This window comes from Mirounga leonina, unplaced genomic scaffold (genome assembly GCF_011800145.1).
Source record: "Mirounga leonina isolate KUSES-001 unplaced genomic scaffold, KU_Mleo_1.0 Mir_152, whole genome shotgun sequence".
Taxonomy (NCBI): domain Eukaryota; kingdom Metazoa; phylum Chordata; class Mammalia; order Carnivora; family Phocidae; genus Mirounga; species Mirounga leonina.
The window spans coordinates 2,528,549-2,546,442 of record NW_023270380.1 but is presented as its reverse complement, the minus strand read 5'-3'; the positions used below and the strand labels follow the sequence as shown (position 1 = coordinate 2,546,442).

The 17,894-nt window shown below is 39.4% G+C and overlaps 1 protein-coding gene across 1 annotated transcript in view; it reads right to left on the bottom strand.

The window, feature by feature from the left end:
• The window catches only part of TSNAX (translin associated factor X), a 33,403-nt gene extending 16,313 nt beyond the window's left edge, over nucleotides 1-17,090 (bottom strand). Inside the window, exons 1-4 of the mRNA XM_035008462.1 lie at nucleotides 16,891-17,090; nucleotides 16,316-16,420; nucleotides 13,888-14,002; nucleotides 10,850-10,980 (exon numbers count right to left, since the gene is read on the bottom strand). Of these exons, the coding sequence (XP_034864353.1) occupies nucleotides 10,850-10,980; nucleotides 13,888-14,002; nucleotides 16,316-16,420; nucleotides 16,891-16,906 (367 nt within the window). The 5' untranslated portion in view covers nucleotides 16,907-17,090. The remainder of the gene's footprint in view (nucleotides 1-10,849; nucleotides 10,981-13,887; nucleotides 14,003-16,315; nucleotides 16,421-16,890) is intronic.
• Nucleotides 17,091-17,894: the final 804 nt, after the last annotated feature.

The window sequence follows — 17,894 nt, the reverse complement described above, 5'->3', positions numbered from 1 at the left end:
AGTGCCGTAAGATATAAACATAAGTTACTTATCGAATTGTTTCTGGATTTTTAGATGCTGGTGGAAAAGTCTTTTGTTTAATCTGTCTTTCTCTAGCTAAATGAAGCCACTGAGGCATGATTTGATAACATCATCAAACTCTTCCCCTGACTTCCTCCATTAAAATGACAGTCATTCAGTGACTGGGGATCCTGCCTATGTGGGGATTCACAGGCCTGTCTCTACTTCTACTCTCTCCACTACTCATCAAATCTCTGTTCCTCTCTCATCATCCTCACTCTAGCCACTCTAGCCAAGAGATATAAATAAAGGGAGTAGAAGAAAAAGAGAAAGGTTTGGATGCCACTTATCGGGTGGGAGAGGTGTGCTGTCCTTCGGTCATTCTTTAAGACCTAGGGCAGATTCCTCCCCCCAGACCTCTCCCTTCACCATCAGGCGGTATGTCTCAACTGAAGTAAAGCTCTCCTGAACCTACCTCAAAGACTATTACTGCAACCTGAGGAAATATGCTTTGCATGAAATACCTGTTTATATCCCTGGTTCCTGGCAGACTTCCCAAATGCTATCTGCTTGTCCCCTTAGAAAGGGCATTTCTTCAGAGGTTCACAGAAGGGGGGGGATCCGCTGCACAACACAAATCCCCCCAACTGCACCTCTGGACTTAAAGCAACTCCCCAGTCTCCCCACCCCAAAATAACATTATTAATTTTGCAGTTTGCCCCCTAGCTGCACTGCACAAAACCAGAAAGTAGGTCATGGGCTTAACTATGTACCTCCCCCAAATTTATATGTTGAAGCCCTAACTCTGGTGACTCAGAGCATTAATTCAACCTGACTGGTGTCCTTATAAGAAGAGGAGATTAGCATACAGAGACAAACACCAGGGATGCCTGTGCACAGAGGAAAGACCATGTAAGGACACAGAAAGAAAGGGGCCATCTTTATACCGGGGAGAGGCCTCAGAAAAAAACCACCCCTGCCAACACCTTGATATTGGACTTTAAGGCTCCAGAATGGGGAAAAATAAATTCCTATTGTTTAAGCCACCCAGTCTGTGGTATTTTACTATGGCAAACTACAAACTACTACAGTATCTTGGAATCACAGTGTCTGTTTGGCTTAGGAGATAAACCGGGTATGTTGAAATTCGTATTTATTGACTTTGCTACTCATCCCAGTTAATAATATACTACTTACCAACAGACACAGAGGTATTCTTTTAACAACCAAAATGGCCATAATAGTTGATTGAGCAGAGTATCTTGTCCTACTTCTCCCATTGTCATCCTGCTGCAACTAATTAGCAAAACCCTAACCACAAATTAATCTAACTTTTTATCTCATTCACTCCTACTGTTATACAGAAAAGATCAAATTTACTGATCAGGTAAACTTTCAAAAATGATTAACAATCACAATAAATATCCCTGGTTAAGTTCTGACCCCCACTCCCCTCACAGTCCTTCTTTTATCTCCAGTCTCCCATCAATTCCAAACCACTGCCTCACCTCCCATCCTTTTTCCTTTAGCACACAACAGAAAAAGAGAGATATTAAGCAAAAATTTCCTCCACTGCCTACCTCTATACTCATCCTTAACTGCCCATCTCCGAAGAGGTGGCTTTCCTCTCCTATAAGGCTTGTCAATCCACCTAAACTCTGGATCCCACCCTCTCCTGGTTCTTCTGGGATCTTATTCTATCAAATATTCTATTCCCTGTAAAGTTCCACAGGACCAAGTCTTTGACTTTCTTCTCACGCTATGCTCTCCTTGGATAATTTTATTCATATGTGTAAACCCAAGAGCAGCTGATAAGCTGATGACTCTAAGGCTGTAACTGAAGATCAGTCCTGTATTGTATTATCAGTTCTCCAGACCCATATATCCAATTGCCTATTAGGCAGCTACTTGGATGCCCCATAATTTCCAATTAATCATCCCAAAACCCATTCCACCCTCCAGTTTTCTTCTCTTAAATAACATGCCCATACAACCAGCTGGCCAAACCAGAAACCTAAAGGTTGTCCTGAGACTTTTCCTTTCTCTTGCACATTTTAAAAAACCATATCCTCTAAGTAGTATGTTCTTCCCTTTCCATCCACATTGCGAACACCAACCTGGAGGCTCTATTCATTTCACACCTAGAATGATGACCATGCCTCCTTACCTCCCTGCCTCTAGCCTTCCTCCAAATAAAATATGAGAATGGCATAAAAGAAAGGCAGACCTGAAATGAGGTTCAAAAGCTAACTCAGTCTCATTAGCTGTGTGAACTAAGGTCATTTATTAACTTTACTACACTTCAATTTCCTATTTGTGAAGAACAGACAACTACCCACACTGCAGGATTTATATGGAATAATGTTAAGTGTCTGGACAAGGGCCCTCTGAAACTGTTGAATTAAACTGAAATGAGAATAATTAAAATAAGAATGAGGGCATTATCTTTGGAAAAATAAAGCTCACAATGCATTTGCCATCATGTCTTAAAAAAAAAAGAATGAAGGTGATTAATTTTTGTTAGACAACATTTTCTAACTTCTTTAAAGAAATCAATGATTTTTCTGTTACTGTTTTCTTTGCAGTGTATTAACTCACATTAAAAGAGGCCGTTCTTTTGAAATGTTACCCTAACCCAACATGCACTATAATTCTAAGTAATGGCAGGGGCGCCTGGGTGGCTCAGTCGTTAAGCGTCTGCCTTTGGCTCTGGTCATGATCCCAGGGTCCTGGGATTGAGCCCCCCATCGGGCTCCCTGCTCCTCGGGAAGCCTGCTTCTCCCTCTCCCACTCCCCCTGCTTGTGTTCCCTCTCTCGCTGTGTCTCTCTCTGTCAAATAAATAAATAAAATCTTTTAAAAATAAACAAATAAATAAATAATAAAATTTAAAAAACTAAATAATGGCAAATTATATTAATGGAACACTACTGTTTATCCTATTAAGGCATATTAAATTAAAATAGTTTGTCGTGGAATAAGATGCTCTTTGACTTGGTGCATTTGTACAAAACTAAGCAAGAAGCTGTCTCTTCCATGTTCCCTACTTAGCTCCATCCTTATCAACTGACAGACCTTAGCTCAAAAAAGTAGCTTTCTCAAACAGGATTTCAGAAAATAGGAATGTTCAAAGGTGAAAAGAGAAACTAGGCTAAAAGACCTCATACTTGGACAGTCTAAGTTGTACGAACCAGACATTTATCTAAAAGAATGTTTACAAACGGAGCTTTTGTAACCCAGGAAATGCCTATAGAGACTTTCTCATAGTCATACTATTCACCACAGGGGTTTGCACTATGACATATACACTTATTAAATTGTGATTTTGTTTTAAAAGATTTTATTCACCCATTTGACAGAGACAGAACAAGCAGGCAGAGTGGTAGGCAGAGGGAGAGGGAGAAGTGGGCTCCCCGCCAAGCAGAGAGCCCAACATGGGGCTCGATCCCAGGACCCCAGGATCATGACCTGAGCCTAAGGCAGATGCTTAATTGACTGAACCACCCAGGCACCCCTAAATTGTGATTAAAATAGTCAGAAAAAATGTCTACTGAACCATCTCACATTTATTTTACTTACATGTATAGGTAAAATTAATGGAAGTACGAGTCTCTTTAACCAAATACAGGATCTGAGATAGTCAAGTAAAAGCCTTTGGCTTTGGAAAAAACAATTATAGGAAAAAGCACTAAATACTAGCTATCAGAGAAGAGGTGGTCTAGCAGAAAATGTATCAGAGCAGATGAAACAAATCAGATTTCAATTCCGATACCATCACTAAGCTCATTTAGAAAATGAGGTAGCGGGGAGCGCCTGGGTGGCTCAGTTGGTTAAGCGACTGCCTTCAGCTCAGGTCATGATCCTGGAGTCCCTGGATCGAGTCTGCTTCTCCCTCTGACCCTCCCCCCTCTCATGTGCTCTCTGTCTCTCTCATTCTCTCTGTCTCAAATAAATAAATAAAATCTTTAAATAAAAAAAAAAAGAAGAAAATGAGGTAGCAGGACTAGGTATCCTCTAACCATTCTTTCAGTTATAAAATTATTCTCAAATTAGGTAAAATGAATGTTTTCAAACAAAATTAAAATATATTCAGAAAAAAAATTTAAATCCATCATCATGCATATACCTGGAATTTCCACTAAAGCAAATGGACATCAAATTGCCATACTGGGCAGAGAAAAACTGACTATTCACCAAACATATTTCATTATCCTTGGCACAGGAAGAGACCATATTTCTCATTCTCCCTTGAAGTTAGATGTGGCCACGTGACTGGCCAATAAAATGTGGACAGACGTGATCTATCTTTTGCAGGGCTGGCCCACAAAAACCTCAGGCATCACCCTGCACTCTTCTTTCCCACAACCCACCGGCTTTATTTTGATGCCCTAGCTCATCTTGGAAACCATGTATTGATAATACCAGAGCCCCATGACCCTGGGTCCCTGAATGACTAAGCTGGCAGAGCACGTGCAAACTACCATCACAAAGCCTGGACTTTAAAGTGAGAAAGAAACAACTCCTGTTTTGTTAAGCCACCAAAATGTCACAGTTTATTCATCTGTTTCAGTTCTTAGCTTTATCATAACATCTCTGGCATACTGAATCTCATACATATTCAGATAAATTCAATTTTCAGCCATATCTTTCCCTTCACTAAATTCTACTATCATTACAAAGGCTTATGACTCTTCGTATCCTAGTTCATTTTCTCAGTGAGCCTTCTGAATTTTGCTGATAGGCTGAATCTGTATCAAATTTCTCTGTACTGATATAATAAAGTTTAGAATTTCCTAAATATTAATACTGATCCTGTTTCTACTTCTACTACCATGTATAAGTAATAGCCACTGGAAACACGTTTTCTTTTGGAATGAACAAAAAGTCAAATAAAAATTTGCAAAAGCAAATCATCAGATAAAGGATTTGGTTGAACAAAAAAATAAAAGCCCTTTTAAAATAGTTTTGTTCTTCATTCTTTCAACATTTATCAAACACCTGTTATGTGTCTGGGATACATCAGTGAACAACAACAAAATCTGTAGAGACTTGTAGAATCCACATTCTAATACAGGAAAGAGAGACAATATAATATATAAAGAAACTACATAGTATGTGAGAAGGTTTTAAGTGCTATGGACAAAAAGAGCAACATAAGAACTATATAATGTGTGCTGGGTTTGTAAGGAAAACCCTAATATTGGGGGGAAGGGGACTTAAAGCAAGATTAAGCCTTTACTAAGAGTTAGGTAGATTCTAAAGTCAATACATAAATTAAATCCATATGGTAAGAAACCAATGGTACCACTTACTAGCTTACCTTGGGCAAGTTGCTTAACTCCTGTGTAACTCAATTTTCCCACTTATTTAGCAGTAAGAATATCTATAACTTAGAGATACTGCAAAGGTCATAAAGAACAACAGCTTAAAAAAAAAATCTCTAACTGGCCCAAAACATCCACTTAACCCATCATTCACATTCCTAAATAGGAGAATTAAAATATTAGTTTGGGTCTGAACTTAGTTATGTACACCAAAATGTCTCAAAATTAAATGATAATTTTTATCATTATCAGAGTGATATAAACTAAACAAAAAAAAATTTTTTTTCTTTGAGATGGAGAATATATTCCCCCAACTGTTAATTTTTCAACAAGAGAAAAACACAAAACAAAAACATGACAGAACCCAATATTTTTTTAAGTGACTTATTTCAAGCAACTAATTATTCGTTCATTTGTTTAACCATCCCTTGGGACGATCTGTAATCTACTCTGATAAGAAATGTGTAGAAAACAGACCTAACTTTTTGTTGTTGTTCAATTATTAGGAGGATACTCGATGTTTAAGCTCACACAAGTATCCCTTAGGGAAATGCTCTGCGTGCCATTAGCACTATTCTTAATGAGGAAAAGCACAGAACTCCTTTAGTTCAATGCCAGAATTGTTTTATCTTCAAGTCAAAAGAACAACTATTTGGAGTAACACCAAAACAAGCATCTAACAATTACAAGCAGCAAGCTATTCATAAACATCATATTGTTAATGCTACTCTAATTATAAGTAACCTTATTTTATCAAACAAAATACCTGTCAGCAAAATTTTAAGTCCCAGTTACCTCTGTATTTAACTGCTTTATTCCTTAACTTTAAGAAAAAAACAATTTTATTGCTTCAGCTTAAAGAATCTCATTTTTTTTTTTAAAGATTTTTTATTTGATAGAGAGAGACACAGCGAGAGAGGGAACCCAAGCAGGGGGAGTGGGAGAGGGAGAAGCAGGCTTCCCGCCGAGCAGGGAGCCCGATGTGGGGCTCGATCCCAGAACCCCGGGATCATGACCTGAGCTGAAGGCAGACGCTTAACGACTGAGCCACCCAGGCGCCCCAAAGAATCTCATTTTAAGGACTTAACGACAGAAAAGTGAGATAATACAAGGAATCCTTAAATTTTTAACCCACAAGTAGGCAATCTTCAAAAAAACTTACAAAAAACAGATAAAGGCCTAAAATGGAACTGGTGCTTCAAATAATCCTCAATGATACACTGAAGAGGGAAAATCTGAACACTGCTTCCATTTTATTAATGCCCTATCTAAACTCTTTCCAAGAGTCCATTGTCTCCTTCCTGACTTAAGAAACATTCTATTGATTCAATGAAATGTCCCTTTTATCTTTTTTCTTCATTTCTCTGTTTCGTTCTAAAAGCCAAGTGCAACTTTCTAGGTTTCTTTTCATGTCACTATCCATATGGTCCTCGCTCTTGTTTAAAGTCTTTCCTTACACTTTACTCATTGACAACGAACATACAAAATAGATTACTGGGCGAAATAAAGCAAATCTACACTGTTCCACCAGAACTTTAAGTTATCAGGATTAGCAGGGCTTAACCTTGAACTAATATGGAATTGAGAAGTTTAATCTAAACACATCATCATGACAAAGCACCAACATTGTGAGGAAAATATACCAGTTCTTACAGAAGTACAAAAGTTTTAAGCATGGACTGAAGTCAAAAGTGAAGACTACTGTAGCCAGCTTTTATTATATGTATTACACTGCCATGAATTTTTACAAGATAAGCTTATTGCATGATATAACATAAAAATGATCAAGCTTATGGAAGTTATTCAAACTCTTGCCTTCAGTTACCCAAGTTAATAGGATACTTAGAAGCTGTAGATGCAGTAAGACATTTAGACCATACTGCTTCTTCAGATCAAGGACTTTCTAGAAACTGAGAGATCCAACTTGCTCCCCACCACCAATTCCACCACCCAGTAGCCCTTTGGATTATACATGCATACCTATTTATACATGGCAGGACCACTCTGACTGAAATATAAGTCTGCCATGGATCTGTCACTAGTATGGTTCAAGCTACTACTCCAGCTCTCAGGGAGGAACAATAGCAATACGTCACTGGGACTTCTCATGGCAGTATAATACATATCAACAAATGATAAACACCACTGCTCCTGTTTATTTTATTTTTTTTTTAAAGTAACCTCTACTCCCAAAATGGGGCTCAAACTCAGGAGCCTGAGATCAAGAGTCACATGCTTTTCCAACCAACTCTAGCCAGGCACCCCAATACCACCGCTCTTGATCTATATCCCTGAAAAGATCTATAACATACCTGCAGCCTAAAAATGCCACTTTTGGATTGCAGTCAACCCTGAGAACTGACAAAGGGAAATGTGCTAGATGTTCAAGCTTACCTCCTTCCCAATCCACTTCCACTAGAAGAGGCAGATAAAAATTTCAGGAAATCAAAAAGAACAAGGCAAACATTGCCACAAACATTATCTGCCCCATGGGGTGCCTGGGTAGCTCAGTGGGTAAAGCATCTGCCTTTGCTCAAGAGCATAGGCCTCCCTGCTCAGCGGGGAACCTGCTTCTCCCTCTCCCTCTGCCTGCCACTCCCCTTGCTTGTGCACATGCTCTCACTCTCTCTGTCAAATAAATATATAAAATCTAAACAAAACAAACAAAAAACATTATCTGCCCTGCCTAACAACTAGAAATGTCAGGGTACCCAAGAGAAACCTCACCAAAAGGATTCTGACAAAGAATATCATCAATACAAATGGCATAGCTGTTTTCCCTAAACATGGCATTTATTTTCACCACAAGACTGCCATGAAGAGACTATTTATTTAACTAATCTCTATACCCAATGTGGGGCTCAAACTCACAACCCCAAGATCAAGAGTCACAGGCTCTTCTAAGCCAGCCAGGCACCCCTATACCATAAAGAGATTATTGATATGATCTCCTGATAAAAAGAACTGCTCTGGAAAAAGGAACTAAGAATTTGTCAATAGTGACTTTGTAAAAAAAAAAATGAGTTATAATTTATATAAATTATATAAATCTTAAATATGTAACTCAGTGAATTTTTACATATGTGTACACTATGTAACACCACCCAGCTAAAAGTACAAAACATTTCTATCACTCCAGAAGGTTCCTTCATGCCTCTAATCAATAACCCCTGCCCCCAACCTCCACTCCCAGGTAACCACTATCCTGCCTTTTAACTCCTTATATTAATTTTGCCTCTTTTTGAACGTCACTTAAATGGAATTATACAGCAGATACTCCTTTGTGTCTGCTTATTTCATCCAACAGAATGTATGTGAGATTCATATTTGCTGGCATGTATGCTTATCATTTATTATTGCTATGTAGTTATTACACTGTACAAATATACCACAATTTATTTATCCAACCTCCTGTTGATGGACATCTTGGGTCATTTTTCAGTTTTAGGATATTATCACTACAGCTGTTACCAGCTTTCTTGCATGTCTTTTGGTGACATGAGCCTCACTATTGGGTACATCCCCAGAAGGGATCATGCAGTAGACACAAATTTTTAGCTAAATACTGCCAAAGCTTTTTAAAGTGGTATTGTCACCCTTTATAATTTAAGCTTGCAGGTGAGTAAATGGTATCTCATTTGGCTTTACTTTGCATGACTCTAGTGAATATGCTCAGCACCTTTTCATATGCTTATTAGCTATATGAATATTCATTATGAGGCCCTGTTGAAGTTTTTTGTCCATTTTTTCTAAAGTAATCTCAACACCCAACATGGGGCTCGAACTCATGACCGAGAGATCAAGAATAACAAGCTCTGGGGCGCCTGGGTGGCTCAGTTGGTTAAGTGACTGCCTTCGGCTCAGGTCATGATCCTGGAGTCCCTGGATCGAGTCCCGCATCGGGCTCCCTGCTCGGCAGGGAGTCTGCTTCTCCCTCTGATCCTCCCCCCTCTCATGTGCTCTCTCTCATTCTCTCTCTCACAAATAAATAAATAAAATCTTTAAAAAAAATAAATAAATAACAAGCTCTGCCCACTGAGCCAGCCAGGCACCCCTGTCCAATTTTTAAAATTGCATGTCTTCTTGTTGATTTGTAGGAATTCTTCATATATTCTCTATGTGAGTCCTTTATCCAAGATATGTATGTGTCTTCTCTTCAGACTTCACCTTGCCTTTTCACTTTAATGATGTCTTCTGATAAATGATGTCTTACTTTTAATGAAATCCAATTGATCCATTTATCCTTTATCAGTTAATGTTAGTGTCATTTCAAAAAAAATCTTTTATACTACAAGATCACGAAGATATTCTCATGTTTTGTTCAAGAGGCTTGTTTTAGGGGTGCCTGGGTGGCTCAGTCGTTAAGCATCTGCCTTCGGCTCACGTCATGATCTCAGGGTCCTGGGATAGAGCCCCGCATCAGGCTCCCTGCTCCGCGGGAAGCCTGCTTCTCCCTCTCCCACTCCCCCTGCTTGTGTTCCCTCTCTCGCTGTGTCTCTCTGTCAAATAAATAAATAAAATCTTAAAAAAAAAAAAATAACGTGTTAACAGACTGTTCATATTATCAGTACCACCTCCAGTCAATAGGAGGCTATTGGTAGTTAAGTTTTGGGGGAGTCAAAAGTTTTATGTAGATTTATGGCTGTGTGAGGAGTCAGCACCCCTAGTCCTGACCCATTGTTCAAGGGTCAACTATATATATAATTACTGAGCAACAACAAAAGACATTTAAACATACTACAGGTTGACATTTCTGAAAAACAAGTTGAAATTATAAATGTTCACACTGAGCATTTACCACATAAATTCGTATTGTACCACATAAATTCATAGCAAAACCAGACACACTGAGCAGGTACCACATAAATTCATTTCTCATGATGAAATGCTCTGAGTTCAGTGGAACCAGCTATATGATAGAAACAGAGAACTTTCACATTCTTCTATAAATATGAATCAACCTTTGACTTTACCTTTTTGAATTATATAGTATCTCTCCTGTCAATGGATTCACATCAAGAAAAGGATGAAAAGAACCACATACTTTAAATATTTATGTGACCGATCTGTGTATATATATAAAGTGATTTGTGTTTATATAAAACCCAGTACTATCCTAAAATTCCAGTATGGAGTCACACTATGAGATGCTGGGTCCACCTGGCTAGGCAGTATATTCTCTTTTATAAGCCTACTTAAATTGAAACTCAGAACCACCAGTGAGATATACCCACAGATGTGCCCAGTCTGAATACACCCTACACAATCAAGAATACAGTTCATTCTGTTAGGTCTGTTTTTTCAATGACTTTATTAAAATCTATCAATGACTATTCTACATAATTGGAATAATAAAGCCAATTAAATGTTTTTGGATTATCTTTGTATTATTATTCCAAAGTCCCAATTTTTAAAGCCAATAACATTTCACCAAGTGTCAATTAAAATTCATGCAACTCACACATTAATCATGTAACACACTGTTGTTTTTTTTTTAATATTACCACTGAAGTGAACCTACACTTACCTGTAGTAATGGCTCTATGAAATTGATGCATGTCTTCTCCTGAGAGCTCTTGGGCTACTTGCAATATCTTTTGTCTAACACCATCCAATTTAATTTCTGAATCAGTCAATATCTCTTCCGTATCAGGAGCACTATAATCAAGATATTGGGAACTTTTAGAATATCAGCCAGATGCTTTGTTAGTGAAAAACTGAAATAATCTAAATACCAATGAACACAGGGCTAAATAAATATTGTATCTGGATGCTTCTAACTCAAAACCACAATTATATTTTATTAGAAATACGTAAAATCAGGGATGCCTGGCTGGCTCATTGGTAGAGCATGCAACTCTTAATCTCAGGGTCAGGAGTTCAAGCCTCACATTGGGCAAAGAGCTGTAAAAAAAAATAATAATAATAATAATAATACATATATATGTATATATATATAAAATATGTGTATAAAATATGAAATCTGCCCACTTACAGTAGCTGTCTTTGGGTATTGTGACTGACTTCTTTCATTCAGTATCTTTACTTTTATACAATTTGTTATTTTCCTAAAGATTATAACTCTTTTTTTTTTTAAGTTTGTTTTTTTTTTTTAAAGATTTTATTCACTTATTTGAGAGAGAGAGTGAGAGAGAGAAAGAGCACAAGAGGGGGGAGCAGGAAGGGAGAAGAAGACTCCCTGCTGAGCAGGTAGCCCGATGCGGGACTCGATCCCGGGACTCCAGGATCATGACCTGAGCCGAAGGCAGTCGCTTAACCAACTGAGCCACCCAGGCACCCCTAAAGATTATAACTTTCTAAGTTTACTGTAACAATGTACTGTTTTTGATGGGAGAAATACTTAAAAGATGACTTTACACAACACATGGCTTTTTCTAAAATATTAAGATCCCCTGTCACAGTTCTATTATTTCTTAAACTGCTGAATACTGACGCCAATTCTTTTAAAATTGCAATTTGTGGGCACCGGGATGGAGTCCCGCATCGGGCTCCCTGCTCAGCGAGGAGCCTGCCTCTCCCTCTGACCCTCCCCCCTCTCATGTACTCTCTCTCATTCTCGCTCTCTCAAATAAATAAATAAATCTTTAAAAAAAAATAAAATAAAAAATAAAAAAATAAAATTGCAATTTGTATTGAAAAAGTGTTCATAATTAGTCGAAACAGTGTTGCTTCTTTCCGTAATACAAGCTCAAGTTCAAGAATAACTTAAAATCTTTCTGTAATATAAGCTGAGAACTCATTAAAAAAACAAGCAAAAACTAATTTTAGAGTCAGGTAAGATAAAAGAAAGTTAACAGTACCACATTCCAGTAAATCTATGTATGGCAAATTCACTTCCACTTAATAGAATAAAATAAATAAAATAGTATAAAAATTAAACTATTAGCACATTATCTTAAAAGTTGTAAATGAAAAAAAGTTGTAAATGAGTGACTAGAATACTTCAGTAATATTTTTTTTAAAGATTTTATTTATTCATTTGACAGAGAGAGACAGTGCGAGAGACAGCACAAGCAGGGGGAGGGGGAGAGGGAGAAGCAGGCTCCCCGCTCAGCAGGGAGCCCGATGCAGGGCTCGATCCCAGAACCCGGAAATCATGACCTGAGCCAAAGGCAGAGGCTTCACTGACTGAGCCACCCCCATGCCCCCAGTAATATTTTTAGTAATAAAAAGATGATAAATTATATCTGGACTTCCTTAAACACTTTATAAGACATACACTGTAAATCCTTCTAAAGGCATTTGTAATTTTTAACAAGAGTCTCTCTTTGGGAGTTAGTTACCGGGTGGGCACCTTCTAACCTCAGGTACAACAGAGAAGCAAAGAAAGCCAATTAAATGAAATAGGAAGTAAACACAAAGCAAAGATGGAAGATAGAGATACCTATCTGCATTCATAAGATATTCCTGAATCTCTGTAATTCATTTCCCTCTTCTGCTTGGGGTAGTTTAAGCTGGTTTCTTTCCCTTTTTTTTTTTTTTTTAAATTTTATTTATTTGAGAGAGAACATATACGCACATGAGCGGGGGGGGGGGGGGTGGGGGGGTGGACAGTCTCAAGCAGACTCCACCCTGAGTGCAGAGCCCAACATGGGGCTCGATCTCCTGACCAGGAGAGCACAACCTGAGCCAAAACCAAGAGTTGGACACTTAACCAACTGAGCCACCAGGCGCCTCATCAGCTGGTTTCTTTTATTTGCAAACAAGGAATCCAGGATATATACAGAGCCTACCTAGAAAAATAAAATAAAATAATCTTACAGAAAGAAATTTCAAAGAAAAGATGCCTCAGAGCTGAAGGAAAAGGAAGTTCTAAAGAAGAATTAAGCAGTCAATAGTAGCATATGCTACAAAAATGTAAAATAAGAAGAGTATGCGCTAGATTTAGCAATATGAGAGTAACTGGGCAATTTCAATAGTTGTGAGGCAGAAAAGCAGATTGCAATGAGTTAAACAATGAATAGGAAGATAAATAAAGCAGATTGCAACACTGATCTAATATAAAATTTTGCATGTATCAACTAGTAAAGCTTTAACAGGCTCTAATAAACCATTAGAAATTTAATATTTTCACAAACAACACCTGTAACACTAAGTGATCTTAACACAAAATCCCTAGCTGCTCTGAAAATAAGAACTTTCCCTTCCTATACTGATTAAAATATTTATTCTTAAAACCTACTTGCTACTGGGATGCCTAAGTGGCTCAGTCCACTGGGTGTCTGAATCTTGGTTTTTGGCTCAGGTCATGATCTCAGGGTTGTGGGACTGAGCCCCACATTAGCTCCACAGTGTGCATGGAGCCTGCTTAAGATTCTCTCTCTCCCTCTCCCTTTTCCCCTCCCCCTCAGCTCATGCTGGCTGATTCTCTTAAAAAAAAAAAATCTACTTGCTGCTAACTTCTTCTGATCCCAGGGTTCATAGAATAAATCATGGAATATTCTAACAGCAAGTTACTGTCCACTGAGGTATAAAGCATTACAAAATACATAGTACATATCAAACTGTATGCAACTGTAACAAATTTTTAAGATATTTACTCACCTTGTAATCCTGTGGAGGAGAAAAATTGTCCTTTTACTTTCAACAGTTATATCCCGACTAAGTTTCACAAGTCTCTCATATTTGTCATGTCTTGCATCAAGTTCCTGCTGAAATGCTAACAACACATTATTACAACCATAAGCATGCACATTCTATGCTTCAAGCCTATCAAACAGCACTGTTACGCACAATAAAGCAACTCTTACTTTATAAAAATGAAGAGCATATCATCTATTTTTAAAGTATCTGGAAACCAAAGACTGCTAGTAACCAAAATATTCTTTATTTAAACACAGGTATGCTTTAACTGGGTTTTACCACTCACAGCCTCACAGTAAGATGTATATATTGTTAAAAACAAAAACACCTCATCTAGTAAATATGAGATTGTTATCATAGAATTATCACAGACTTACAAAAATTACTTCCAACTACCTAAGTTACCTAACTTTTTTTTAATCACCCTACCACATGCAATATTATCTCTCCCCACAAAAACCTGGATTTTTTTAAATTAAAAGTTTATAACTTTTAAGGACATTAACTTTCTGAATTTCCAAGCCCCAGTCACTGAAATACCCATAAACCACTTAACTCTTAATTAGTCACCACTTTCCTTCAGAAGCATTGTCATGCTAAAGACCTAGCAAATTGCCTGTCCTACAGGGAGTACAGAGGTGTATTTTGCATGAATTAAAAAAACCCAGAACTTGAGTAAACTATTAACCAAATTAACAGGTTGACAAGGACCAAATACATCTGCTCTTTTATTACTGAGATAATAATTAAGCTGGGATTTTGCCTGATACTTAAAGGCAATCAAAAGCTTTCATTATTTATTATAAATATTAATGACCATTGTGAATTAGGTACTATGATTACAAAGTTAAATAAGACAATTCCTATCCTCAAGGAGCATAGTCCAGTTAAAGACAAATATGTAAACAAATAAATAAAATACATAATAAATACATGTAAAGGTTCACGAAAGCAGGAACCACATTTTTCTTGTTTACTACTAACACATTCTAGAGTAGACGCTCAATAAATATTTCATAACTAAATGGATGGATAATGAATAAATGCAATGTCTGTCAATAAATCTGCTTGAAAGAAAAATCAAAACAGCTTCCAAGGAAGAAGATACTTGAGTTAGGTCATGAAAAAAACCATAGTTCACCAGACAGACAATGGGGGCAGCAATTTAGAAGCAATCTCGAGCTTAAAGAACTATGTGTGAAAAGGCAAACAGAAACATACAAAAGCAACATATGCTTGGAAACAAGCAGCTCTGTATAGGTTGTGTCAAGAGTATAAGGATAGGGAATACTTGGCCCACTACATTTTCTCCACTGTGTATACAATTTTATCAATACACTCTCAATTACAAGGTGTCTTATACCTCTTAAGATCACTGTAGGTGCAGCAGTTTTAAAATATGCCCAGAAATTATTTGAGACTCCCTTCAAAAGGTGGAACCTAATTCCCTTCCCTTTAAACATGAAGCAGTTTTTAAATTGCCTCATTTCTAACAAACAGAATGTAGCAAAAGTGACCATGTATTATGATCAGGACATAAGGAGATTGTGGTTTCCTCCTTGCTAACTGGGGAAGCTAGATGCCATGACGTTAGGACACTCAAGTAGCACGATGGGGGGCTCCATGTGAGGACTGAGAGCTGGTTGTTGGCAGACGGCCTAACTTGTCAATTGCTGTGGATCCTCCGGCCCCAATCCAGCCTTCAGATAAGTGGGAGTTAGAATCAACAGCTCAGGCATTCTCAGGTTCCTGAACCACAGAAACCATAAGCTATAGGAGGGTGGATCCAGAATGACAGGAAGGAGAATTTTGTTTTGTTTTGTTTTGAAATGAGGAGCAACTTGACCAAGTTAAAAGGAGGACTGTAACATATATACACACACATACACATTATGTATGTATAGTGTGTATTTAACATGTGTATGATTTACTAATAGATGAGTTCCCACTCTGTGCAAAGTGTTAACAGTCAAAACAAAAATTGTAATCCCTGTCTTCAAAAGTCTAGTTGAGGAAACAAAACCAATACATGCTTAAGAGTCAACTAATCAAATATATGTGTGTGTATATGTACCTGACATATACAGCTGATACATATTTGTATACCGGGTACACAGTAATTTTTAGTTATGTGGCATTTCTGATGTTTGTTAACTAATGTTTACCTGTAGAACTGTAATAAAAAAAAAAAAGTCAACACTTGAGTGATCTCGACTTTAATGGCAGACCCAGCACCCCAGCAAACCTCCAGGGAAAGTAAAAAAGAGTCACAAGGCATATCTCACATTCTGACGGACTGTTCTTTTGTGTGCACAACATGCCTAAATTATCCTTGCTACAACCTCTTTCGTCCTCTTCCCTTCGCCAACTTCCGTTACAGAGAACTTACATTTGAAGGCCAACATCACAGGTGAAGATGAATTAACATCCTTCCCTTCTCTTCTCTGGTTATGTGGGAAATTGTCATGCTTCCTTTTCCTGAACCCTCCTGATCCTTACGTAGAGAAGGAGAAAAAAGTTGGAGAGGACTCTTCCACCATCAAGAGCTGACAAAACGTAAGGTCTGCTAACCCCTTCCTTTCTCTCAAACCTGCGCCCACGGGGCCCTCGCCTTAGAGGCTCTCTCAGCGGACTGACAGAACGACAGCCCTGCCTCTTTTCCCCCCAAACCTTAAGCTCACCTCACCCGGGCCTCCACCAATGGCTTCCCTGATCTGGCACAAGGTGGAGCAATTACCGAACTAAGATTAAAAAATACAGCTCGAGGATTTAAAAAAAAAAAAAAAAAAAAGGCGAGGTGTAAAGTAAACCAACGTGGCCAGGGAATCACCGGGGCCGCCGCCCCGGAGCCTGTATGGGGAGAGGGCATCCCTCAAGGGTGAAGAGAAGTGGAAAAATCCGACAAAAAGGATGGAGATCCGCCCCCTCTGAATAAATAACGCCCAGGGCCGCTGAGGACGCCACCTTCTTTGCTGCTCATGTCGTCACGGCCTACTGCGAGATGAACGGAGACTGAGGGCCTTGCAGCCAGCGGAATGCGTAAGGTGCTGGCCGGAGAGCCTTCCGAGGACCCCTTTGCAGCCCGCCGACGTCGACGCACTGCCCGGAAGCGCGCGCCCGCAGCCACTCACGCCTCTTCCTCCGCCCTCGCACACTTCCGGCCTGCGCCCCAGCCCCACCGCCACTGGCTCCGCCCCGCGCGCGGCCCGGGGACCTCGCGCCCGCGCGCCGTCGTCGTGCCTGCCCTCTGCTGCGCCTGAAGACAGAGCGACTCTACACGCTTCATTGCACGCTCTGTTGATAAAACAGATGATGGAGGCGAGGCCTGTGTGAAGGTAGAAAGGCGACGGAAGATGTACGTGATTTTTTTTTTTTTTTCCCGTCAAGGCACCTTCGGAACACCCCCACGTTCCCTCCGCGTGGACCCAGCCTTCCGCGCGGGGAGTAATGGGGGTTGTAGTTCGCCTGCGGGAGCCGGCCCTCCGGCTCTCCCGACCAGGCTGTGAGGAAGAAGCGAACCCTCCATCGCCTATGGGAAGGTCTTCTCAGGATCGAGGCCGAACCCTACGGAGGGTTTCCAGCCCTACCGGTGACGCTAGCAGGTAAAGAGATGGGGATATGCAAATCAGTGGGCGGATGGCGTTAGCGGCGTCCGGACGAAGGTAAAGCCCCCCCTCTATGCTCCTCCCCCTGCCCCTCCCCTCCCTTCTGCGCCTCCCGCTCCGCGGGGTCTCGCTTTACTCCGTTTCACGGATGTGTGACCTTGCGGGTAATTAACCTCTGTCCTGTTTACCTGTACAATAGGGATAGAATAGTACCTGCGTCGTAGGCTTATTTGAGAACCAAATGGAGTTAATACGAAGGCCCCCTGAAGAATGTCCTTTCGCACAGTAAATGCTCAATTAAACATTAGCCATCATACCCTTTTCCAGCGTCGTGCTCCAAAAAAGAAGAGAGGTTGGTAATAA